At 44.1% G+C, this 11,021-nt stretch overlaps 2 protein-coding genes across 2 annotated transcripts; one reads left to right on the top strand and one right to left on the bottom strand.

The window, feature by feature from the left end:
- Positions 1–5,339: 5,339 nt before the first annotated feature.
- On the bottom strand, positions 5,340–6,610 carry Rnf113a (ring finger protein 113A). Its single transcript, XM_034486425.2, has one exon. The coding sequence runs from the start codon at positions 6,413–6,415 to the stop codon at positions 5,390–5,392; it is 1,026 nt and encodes a 341-aa protein (XP_034342316.1). The 5' UTR covers positions 6,416–6,610; the 3' UTR covers positions 5,340–5,389.
- An 18-nt stretch (positions 6,611–6,628) lies between these two features.
- On the top strand, positions 6,629–10,399 carry Ndufa1 (NADH:ubiquinone oxidoreductase subunit A1). Its single transcript, XM_034486426.2, has 3 exons — positions 6,629–6,818; positions 8,017–8,106; positions 10,248–10,399. Exons 1-3 carry the CDS (start codon positions 6,717–6,719, stop codon positions 10,266–10,268), a joined length of 213 nt encoding a protein of 70 aa, XP_034342317.1. The 5' UTR covers positions 6,629–6,716; the 3' UTR covers positions 10,269–10,399.
- The last annotated feature ends 622 nt before the right edge of the window (positions 10,400–11,021 follow it).

Genomic DNA, 11,021 nt, shown 5'->3' with positions numbered 1-11,021 from the left:
CATCTCTCCTAACTAAAACACTTAGTTCTGAACGTGGCTTTTTTTCTTGGCTTTAGAATGAATGTCAGCCGAAAACCATCCTCTCAAATCTTTTCTCTCAAAGTAAATAGCCGGAATTGGCTATGAGCCTATAAGTCTTCAACCCCATCAGAAATCCAGAATGACTGAGTTAACTGAAATTAACCCCATGGGGTTTTAAAGAACTCTTTGGCCAGGAAGATTTCTCTACTGGAGCACAGCAGACAACTCAGCCAGCAGGATACTATGAGCAGGTTCATCTCTGTGCAATTCAAGCTTGGGATAGGCTCACCCCACCCTGGGCATCACAAGACCCCACCTACTCCCTACTCTCTCTCCATCAGAAGCCCAGAGAATCCCTATCCGATTTTATTCTCAGAACTAAAATGAGCTTAGAAAGAAAAATCTCCAATCCCACAGCCAGGGACCTTCTTCTTAAAACCATTGTTTGGGAAGGCATGACTTCTGAGTCTAGGCTAGCTTGCCAGGGTCTCCGGGAAGAGCATCACGATAGGTGGATTGTGGCAACCCAAGAAATAGGAACTGCATCGCACCAGGCCGCATCCATAGCTCAGGCATTTGTGGCAGCAGTAAAAACAGAAGGAATCTGCTTCAAATGTGGAGAGGCAGGACATTGGAGGGATGAAGGCCCACAAAACTCCCCTTCTATAACAGATTCTAATCCCCCTAAGGCCCTCTGTCCCTGCTAGAGAAAAGGTTTCCATTGGAGGAAGCACTGTACTGTTCTGCATAAGGATGATAAGCCACTGGAGCCTTCAAACAGGGCAACTCTCAGCCCCAACAGTAAGAGAAACAACTACACCCATGGAAGCCTTATGGGTGACCAACATCTCAGAAGGCTCCCACCCAAAGTTAACCATTAAAATAGATGATAAACCATTCAAGTGTCTTAATGATACTGGGATGGATAGGACAATTTTAAGACCGCAAGAGGTCCCACAAGACTGGCAACTGATCCCTGGGCCCCAGCTCCTAGACATAGGGGGTACCTCTCACACATTCATCACCAAACAGACCTAGAGGTGGGAAGACCTGAATGGAGCTACCAGCCTCATAAATCCCCTGGTGGCTCAAATAGCCACCAACCTTTTAGGGAAAGATATCTTACAAGCCTTTAGATGTGGTTCTTACCATCCAACCAGAAAGAGACCACATTAAGATAAAAGATATTACTTATGAAGAAAATAGTACCCAAGGAGACCCAAAAAAAACCCTCCTCCAAATCACCCCCAATTCTAGGGGCCACTGTTAGATTTAATACTCCCTGCCTTGATTGGCTCTCTGACGAAGCCATCTGGGTCACACAGTGGCCTCTATCAAGGGAGAAGCTTAGAACCCTCAGAGAACTGGTAGAGGAACAGCTGTCTCTACAACACATCCGCCCCTCCCACAGTCCCTGGAACACCCCTGTATTTGCTATAAAAGAGAGCTCAGGGAGTGGAGACTATTGAAAGATTTGAGGGCAATTAACAAAACCATGAGAATCTGGGGCTCCCCTGCAAAGAGGACTACCCCACATCTCAGCCATTCCTGCCAATGTTTCCCTATTAGCAATAGACATAAAAGACTGCTTTTCTTCCATCCCTCTCCACTCCCAGGACTGTGAATGCTTTACTTTGCTTTGTTAAGTTTTTAAACTAGGGCTGCTGAGATGTTTTAATGTGTAAAGGACCTTCAGTCAAACCTGATGCTCTTGGTTTAACCATTGGAACCTACTTGATGGAAGGAGATAGGTGACTCTAATGGGATGTCGTCTGACTTACACACGTGGACACTCACTCATAATTTTTAAGGGATAGTAAGATGTCTCCACAGGCAAATATTGAGGACCTGAGTTCCATCCTTCAACCATAAGGCATTCTCAGTGCCCCCCATTAACAAGTCTGGCCCAGCCTCACGATATGAATGGACTGTTCTTCCCCAGGGATAGCTAACAGTCCTACCATTTGTCAGGAGTCTGTAGCCACTGCATTAAAACCCTATTTAGACAAAGGACTCAACGTCTATCATTACATGGATGGCATCCTTGTTGGGGAGATGCTTCTACCTCCCCCTCCCAACTTAAGGACCAGCTAATACCTTCCCTATCTACCCTAGGATTCAAAATAGCCCCTCAAAAAATCCAACTTATTCTTCCCATTGCATTTTTAGGAACAGAGATCTCCCTTACTTCAATATGCCCCCTCAAATCCACCCTTTCTGTCGCTCAAAAATTAACTCTTGCCTCCCTCCAGAGCTTTTTGGGCAACCTCAATTGGCTTCAACCCTGGCTCCACCTTCCCGCAAGTGCCCTTCAACCCCTCTTCAACTTCCTGAAAGGAGATAAAAGTCCCTCCTCCCTAAGAACATAGTCCCCAGAAGCAGTCCAAGCCTTAAATTCTGTCAATTCAGCCCTAAAAGATATGGCTCTTGCTAGGTATGACCCAACCATACCTGTACATCTCCTTATCTTTAATTCCTCACCTATGCTTGTAGGAACCCTTTACCAACCACAGGGGGTGCTAGAATGGCTCCATACCCCAATAGGTGGTATACCCCGAATTTTAAATGAAGTAGATGCACTTGCCAACATGATTAAAAATGGCAGGGATAGGGCCCTACAAACCCTAGGAAAAGATCCTGGCGTTCTTGTCACCCCCTTCTCCCTCTCCGACGTTCAGTGGCTAATCAAAAATCATTCCCACTTCACTATCAGCTTAATAAGATTCCCAGAACAAATTGTCAACCATTATCCTGACAAAAAATGGGCCTCTGCCCTCCGTCTGTTATGATGGCTACCCCCCAAAACTATTCTCAAGAGAGCCTATACACCAGCATGCCAGAAGAGGGCACTGATACCCTGGAGGTGGAGTTACAAGCAGTTGTGAACTGCCCAGTGTAGGTCCTCTGGAATAGTAAGCATTCTTAACTGCTAAACTATCTCTTCAGCCTTCTTAGCTTGCTTTTGAGGCAGGGTATCTCTTGTTTGTTGCTCTGTATACTTCAGTTTAGCTGGCCCCTGAGTTTCAGGAGGATTCTTCTGTCTCCACCTCCCATTTCATTATAGGACTGTTGGAATTCAGATGCTGCTGTAGCGGGTTTTTGGTTTTGGGTTTTTTGTTTGTTTGTTTGTTTGTTTGTTTGTTTTTTGTATGAGTTCCAATGATCCAAACTCAGGTCATTGGACTTGAACTGCAGACACTCCTGACCACCAGGCCATCTCCCAGTGCTTTATTCTTGCTAGGTTTTCTGTTTCTGTTCCCACAAAGCTGAGGAATGTGCAGTCATGGCCAGCTTTTATAGCTAGGTTCTCGGGATTTGAACTCAGGTCCCCAAGCTTTAACACCAAGCACCCTTACCCACTGAATTATCTCCTTGGCCATGCTGTTTTATTTCTTCCTCCTTTGGCTTGCATGAGTGGGTTTCTTTTCTCTACAATATCCTCTTTTCTTTCCTATTTAACTATGTCTCCTGCTCATCTCTTAAATGTTACTTTTCTATGCGTTTTCAAGCCCCCTTTCTAGTAAACTGCTCATATACTTCAGTTACATGTACTCTAAACAGAATCTGTCCTAGTTTATCATGTGAGGTTGTGGGGCTCTTGAGATGATTCAGCAGATAAAAGTCCTTGCTGGTCACACAGAGGATCCATGTATGAACTCATTATTGCCCCCTGATTCCAGTTTCAGGAGATCTAATGCCCTTTTCTGGCTTTCAAAGGCAGCATACACACATGATGCTCATATATGCTTAAACACAAACACACACACAAACACACACATATACACACACACAAAACAAATCTTACGAAAAGGTGATTCAGGATGGTGAACTCCTCGGCAGGGTTTCAATTCTTACCCCCAACCCCTACCCCTACCCCTACCCCCACCCCTATCCTCACCTTGGGCATTCCAGGCAGTTGCTCTTGCACTGGACCACCACCCCCAAAACACACACATACAATGGCCCTAGGATTGGGTTCATTCTTATTTTCCCCTTTACATTCTATTTACTTTATTCTCTGTGTATGCTTGAAGATCAGAGGACAACCTCTGAGTGTCAACTCTGTCCCTGCCCTATGTGGGTCCAACTCAGTGGTCAGGTTTGACAGCAGGTACTTCCACCCACCGAGCCCTATCGCCACTCAAGAGATTTGGTTAATTCTGAGATCAGCCCAGTATACGCTTTTCCCACCCTCACTCCATTTGCTACTCTCTAGACAGCTCTAGGAAGTTGGGGCCTGTGTCTATTTTATTCATTGATATTAGGCCCTATCCTAAACACAGTGGTTAAGAAAGTCTGTTCAAAGAATACCTTTAAACGGATTAATAAATATGACTAAAGCCCCCTTTAACTCAACTTATACTTTCATCTGTATTCTTATATTAACCCAATCCAAGTTTTATCGTAAAAATTATTGACTGGTCATCTGGCCTGTCCTCCCTGCATCTCAGTAATGTCACCCAAATGCATTTGTCATTTTCATCCCCCATTACCTACAGAATACAACTTAGAATTTCTTCAGTGTAGGATTTGACTTAAAACCTTTTCCTCTTATCAGTTTTTTTATCATATACCAAGCACTGAGCTAGTTCCCAAACAATGGTGAATACAGGTACACTAATTTTAACAAGGCGTGATTAGTCCTATTGGAGCCTATGAGGACAGGGATGGTTTCAGATTATAGATTAGAAAACATTAGGCTTTTTGCCATCTCCAAGTTCACAAATTCAGTTAAGTATAACATGCAATTCACTGGCCATCTGCACATTTCAAGCACTTGACAGCCACATGAGAATAATATCTAGCATACTGGACAGCTCAACAGAGAACATTTCCATCATTTGTGGAAACGGCTGTTACCTATAGGTGCTTCAAAGAGAGCACAGACAAACAATTTTCCAAAGGTTGCAAGAAACACTCTCAAAGAGGTCAAGGACCAACTCAAGCCCTCCAAATGTGCATTTTAAAACAGCACTTGTGCCAACAGATAAAGCATTCATTTCTAAACTATCAAAATGAGATATAATAAATAGGTTCAGTTCTTGATGTCATTACAACTTTTGTTCGCTCACATAAATCCTAGCTTTTTTCATGAACTTCCCCCATCCACATAACGTATGCTATAGGGTTCTAAATATACTTACCAGTGGAATATTTATTTCAGGGCTAAAATTCCAGAGAGTAACTATCTTGAAGCTTTTCTTCTGGAGCCCTACTCCATCGCCTACCTTCTCTGCCACTTCCCTTTTAAAAACAAGGAAAGAAAGAAAGAAAGAAAGAAAGAAAGAAAGAAAGAAAGAAAGAAAGACTCCAAAAGATTTTAAGAAACAACAAAATATTTATTTTGAGACTGGGAATTATGGAAAATCTAAATAATGGAAACTGGACTCTCTTCTAGGTCTTCGAGGAAATCAGAAGCATCACCTTCTGCTTCAGCTCGATGCTTTCCCAGTTTAGCAATCAATTCTTTGGCTGGATTGAAGACGCCATTGGTCTGCTGGTCACAGACATAGCAGCGCGAGGTGGTACGGAAATGCTGCAATGCACAGCTCTCACAGAAATAATGCCTACACTTGGTGACAACTGGATTTTGGAAGGTCTGGCGACAGATGAAACACTTGAATGGTATTTCCTCATCATCGCTTCCCACTTCGTAGTTTTCGTCCTCATAGACACCATAGCGACCCTCATCAAGCTCACGTTCGATCTGCCACCCGTGCTTGTAATCTGAACGGTCATGGAGGAATTTGCAGCTGTCCCCGAAGCCGCAGAATCCAGTCTCCTTGTAGTCCTTGCAGATGTCGGGCTGGTAATCCCAGCGCACTGTGGCACGTAGATGCTCAGGAGCTCGGATGGGGCCTTTCCTCACCATCCCGGAGGAAGCATTGCCCATGGATGTATCCTTGGGCTTCACGTACTTCTGATAATTATTGATTCCCCGATAGATCTTGTCATCTTCCTTGCCCCTCAGCTCCTCCTGGATCTTCTGACTCCGCTCAAAGATGGACTGTGCATCTCGCTCCTTCTCAGTGTCCAGTTCGTAGACAGCGGTCGCCCCCATATCCTCGGGCCCCACGGGTTTTGCCGAGCGGGTAGACTTGTAGACCACACCGAGACCACCCGGTTCATTCTCGTCCTCGCTACTCAAACCGCCGTAGTTTACCTTCTGTTTAGCGCTGCCACGCGTCTTCTGGATCATCGGATTGTGGATCGCCTGCTTCTTCTCGGGACGGACCACAGAGCTGCCTTCGTCACTGCTACTGTCGCTGTCCCCGGACCCCGCGTCGCAGAGCCGGCGCTTTCGGCGACCCGCCGCTCCTTTCCGCCCAGGCTTTTTGAAGAGGAAAGTGCACACCTGACGGGTAGAATTCCCTGGAGAAAGTTGCTCCGCCATTGAAGATCCTCAAATTCTGAAACCGCTGCGACGTACGGGATCGCTTCACGTCGTCACACTTCGTGGTGGTCTTTGCTGCAGTGAATCCGAACAGGAGGAAAGGAAAGGACAGCAAGAACGCTGCCCCGAAACACTTGACAGACCGCGAACGCCAGTCACTTTTGGGCCCCCGCAGCCGCCGTCGCTTCCTCCTGAGCCATACAGAGCACCGCCCCTCCCGCGTGCTGCCGGAAGAGAGGTAAAGCCGGGTCACCTCTGAGGAGCCGGTGACGGGAGTTGGCGTGTGATTAACAGTGCGGAGATGTGGTTCGAGATTCTCCCTGGCCTCGCCATTATGGGGGTGTGCTTGATCATCCCCGGGGTGTCCACTGCGTACATCCAGAATTTCACCAACGGGGGCAAGGTAAGGCGGCCGAGTCGGCCGCGGGTGGGCTTTGCAGTTCCTCCAGGGATGGTGGGGGACAGTGGCCATTTACGGTGGGCTACGGTGGCCGTTTGGATGCGCCTTCGCTCTGTGAAGGAGAAACCATCTAAGGGGGCCGTCCTCTTAATGTTGCCTGAAAGCGGAGACTTGGGCTTTTACTTTAGTAAAACGTAGCTAGTTTGGGGCTGAGGAGGAGTGGCCCAAAAGGCAAAAATATCTATTCGGCAGTTAGCAAGGTAGATTACAAAAGTTGGGCCCTAATTCCTAGGCAGAGGAGAAAGGTGTTAATCGTGTCCCCCGCTCCTTCCCATCATTCGTCTCCTGGTGGGACACTGTTTAATTGATTTAGTGGGTGTATTTGTGCACTTGAGTGCAGGTGCCCGCGGAAATCAAGAGAGGTCCCCGGGTCTCTTGGAACTGTATCTAAAGGAATCAAGTCCTCTTCAGGAGCAAAGAGCAGTCAAGTCCAGGAAAGCCTGAACTACAGTGAGGCCCTGTCTCAAAAAAAAAAAAAAAAAAAAAAAAAAAGTTGATTGAGAGGGAAGGGGAAGAAGAAAAAAAAGCAGTGGTGTTGGTTCCCTCCCCCAACCCCCCCCCAAAAAAAAAGGGGAGAGGAAGTCTGAGAAGTCAGTTACCATGGTCTGGTTTTATTTAGAAGATTTTGGCTTTGTGTTAGTCACTTAGCTTTTGTTTTAACAATTATTCTGTGTTTCTAGTGAATCATTTCTTTTTTTTTTTTTTTTTTTTTTTTTTTTTTTTTTTTTTTTTTTTTTTTTTTTGGTTTTTTCGAGACAGGGTTTCTCTGTATAGCCTTGGCTGTCCTGGAACTCACTCGGTAGACCAGGCTGGCCTCGAACTGAATCATTTCTTTTTGTAAAGATTTATTATTTATCTATGTGTGTCTGCTGCTGTCTCTGTGCACCCATGAAGAGTAGAAGAGGGTATTGAATCTCTCCTGGACTTGCAGTTATGACCACACACACACATACACACACATACCCCCAAAAAACCCAAATTGGTGCTGGGAAGCCAGTTGAACACCCAGGAATAGCAGGCACATGCTCTTAACCACTGAACTATCTCTTCAGCCTCTACTGTGTCATTTGAGAAAAATTGTGGGATATATCTTTTTACTGGATCACTTATATGTATAAGCTGCATTGTCCTTTATTTAAAGGAAAAAAGAGTTGCTCGAGTTCAATACCAGTGGTATTTGATGGAACGCGATAGACGTATCTCTGGAGTCAATCGCTACTATGTATCCAAGGTAAGATGACTAAAAGATTGTGGTGAGGTCTGGTAATTCCTTACCTAAGGTCATACAGTGCTTATTTAATTTGAATAGTTTTTACTAGTGTGGTATACAGTCTTTTACATATGTAATAATCTTTGGTGTATGTGGTGTGCATTCATACATGTGTGGGTACACTTGCTCATGCATATGGAGAGCACGCCCATTTATTTATTTGGTTGGTTGGTTGGTTTATTTGAAGTTGAGACAGGGTCTTAATATTTAGCCTTTGCTTGCCTGGAATCTGCTATGTAGACTAAGCTGGCCTTGAAGTTGTAAATTGGCTGACTCCTGAGTGCTGGGATAAAAATGTGTGTACTAGCAGGCCTGGGTATTTATTTTAAAATTTGTCTTTATTTATATACATGCACTATGATACAAATGTGGAGGTCAGAGGACAGCTTGTGGGTCCCAGGGATCAAATTCAGGCTGTCAGTCTTGGTGGCAGGCACTTTTCCTCATGGTATCATCGTGCTAGCCCTAGGGCCTTATTTAAAGAATTGATAGAGCTGTCATGGTGGTATGTGCTTTGTAATCCTAGCCCCTGGGATCCTAAGACAGGGGAATCTGAGTTTGAGGCAAACTTGGGCCACATAGTAAGATACTATCTCAAAACAAAACATAAAAAATTAATATAGTTTAATGTGTTTGTGTGTGGTTTGAGTTGGTGAGTGCAGGTTATGTGTGGAGGTCAGAGGACAATCTGAAGGTATAGTTCTGTCCTATAATCTTGTGGGATCTGGGAATCGAACTCAGGTTGACAAGTCTGCATGCAAAGCCATTTCTCTGCCTCTCACCCTCATAATTTAAGTTTCGTAAATTACTTAATAGCTGCTCCTACCTCATGGATCTCTCATGGTGAACCTAGGTAAATTTTGTGCTCATTTTATAGATAAGAAAACATGGGTAGAATGGGTACAAAATACTACACAGGGGCTCAGTGCAGTGCTGTGTGAAAATAAATCTCATGTACACGAGGGGAGATTAAGTAACTGCCTTGTGAAAACCTTGTGTCTTGGTGTTGCATGCTTTCATTTACCCTATGGTATTTTCATACCTGCAAGGAATGCCACTACATTATCTCTAGTAAAGTCTTAAGCATTTGGCTGTGAATGAGTTTTTTGGAGGGGCCCTATTGCTTTTGTTTGGAGGAAGGCACTTGTTACATAGGCCTGGCTGGTCTGGAGCTTGCTACAGTAACCTCGATGAACTCGGAGCAAACTTCCTGCCCTTGCCTCTAGTAGCCTCAAACTTACAGCAAACTTGCCTCCTGAATACTAGAGTTAGGATTATAGATGTGCAATACTATGTCCACTTTAGATCTTTGGATGTTTATGGGGCAAAGGCATTGGAGTTAGGGTACCTTGACTCTTATACTGCTTAACTGACTTAAGGAAGTGATTTTTGTTTTCTTGAGACAGAATCAGGTGGTTTTTAACTTCTTTGGGTCTCTATCTCATCACCTAAGAAGATGTTAAATGATGCAGTATTTACCTTGTGTTCAGGGCTATTGTGTGAGACAATTTACTGTTTGGCCCTCAGATTCATGATGGGGACTGTGTATGAGGATCCAGGAGGTGAATAATTACTTGACTGTAGCTCCAGTTAGGGTGAAGAAAAGGTCTTCTCATACATAGTGATATGTTTGCTGCTGTCAGAAAATGAAGTAAACCAGGTAGAGTGATGCATCCCACAATCCTAGCATTTGGGAGGTAGAGGCAGGAGGATCAGGAGTTCACCTTTGGTTACATGGAGAGTTTAAGACCAACTTCGAATACATGAGACCTTGTCAAAAATAAAACCAGACATGGTGTAGTGTCACACACCTTTAATCCCAACACTCTAGGGGCAGAGACAAGTGAATCTCTTTGAGTTTGAGGCCAACCAGACCTATGGAGTGAGAACCTGTCTTGGGGTGGGGGGGGCATCATATAGTGGCCATTCTGTATTGATTATGAAGTCAATTTAGCTTCCATTGTTGCAGTTAGAGAAATGTGGGATGTGAAGTCACTTGTTTTAATATCAGAATGCCAGTCTGTGACACTGGAAATTAAACAACATGCGACATTTTTATGGGAACAGACTCCTCATGTTCTCCTTTTCATACTGTTTTACAGGGCCTGGAGAACATTGACTAAGGAAGCAATTTCCTGGCTGATGAAAAAAATTGCTCAGCTATGGTCATCTGTTCCAGTTAGAAGGCTATGCAGCGTATTACATACTATGCGCATGTTATGAAATGCATAATAAAAATTTAAAAAAATCTAAAGTCATTTTTCTTTTTTATAACGCAAAGTAAAGGTTTAATAAAGATTATTTGATATAGGCATGAGTATTAAGAAAGAAATAGAAGCACTCTGAAGAAACTAAGACACATCTGAGAGTGTGGGTATGGGCTTCTCAAAGAGTCTTTTTTTTTTTCCTGTTACAATAGTCATATATGGGATTTTAGTGGGCATCTTGGGGTTACTGTTGGTGTAATGAGACACCATGACCAAAGGTAACTTTAAGAGAATAGGTTTTATTTCACTCAGTTCCATATAATAGTTCATCACAAGCAATGAGGGCAGGAACCTGGAAGCAGGGGCTTGATGCAACTCCATTAGTGGGGTGCTGCTTACTGGGTTACTCTCCATGGCTTGCTCAGCCTGTTCCCTTATTGAACACAAGACTATCAGCCCAATGTGGCACCATTCATAATGGGCTGGGCCTGCCCCCTCCATGAATCACTAATAAAATGCCCTATAGGCTTCCCTACAGTTCAGTCTTATAGAGACATTTTTCTCAAATGAGGCTCTCTGATGACTCCAGCTTGTATAAACTCAGCATAAAGCTAGCCAGTACAGTAAGTTTTGAAGTTTGCTAAGAAACATAAATGATATCATAAATTG

The sequence above is a fragment of the Arvicanthis niloticus genome, chromosome X (genome assembly GCF_011762505.2).
Source record: "Arvicanthis niloticus isolate mArvNil1 chromosome X, mArvNil1.pat.X, whole genome shotgun sequence".
Classification (NCBI taxonomy): Eukaryota; Metazoa; Chordata; class Mammalia; order Rodentia; family Muridae; genus Arvicanthis; species Arvicanthis niloticus.
Note: the sequence above shows the minus strand (reverse complement) of the source record. Positions and strands in the feature narration are given on the sequence as shown.

What these genes read in the sequence shown, in the direction of transcription:
- Rnf113a (XM_034486425.2), bottom strand. Translation starts at nt 6,415, where the DNA reads ATGGCGGAGCAACTTTCTCCAGGGAATTCTACCCGTCAGGTGTGCACT.
- Ndufa1 (XM_034486426.2), top strand. Translation starts at nt 6,717, where the DNA reads ATGTGGTTCGAGATTCTCCCTGGCCTCGCCATTATGGGGGTGTGCTTG. An exon ending in ATTTCACCAACGGGGGCAAG is followed by an intron (nt 6,819 to 8,016) that starts GTAAGGCGGCCG and finishes CTTTATTTAAAG; the next exon opens with GAAAAAAGAGTTGCTCGAGT. An exon ending in ATCGCTACTATGTATCCAAG is followed by an intron (nt 8,107 to 10,247) that starts GTAAGATGACTA and finishes ACTGTTTTACAG; the next exon opens with GGCCTGGAGAACATTGACTA.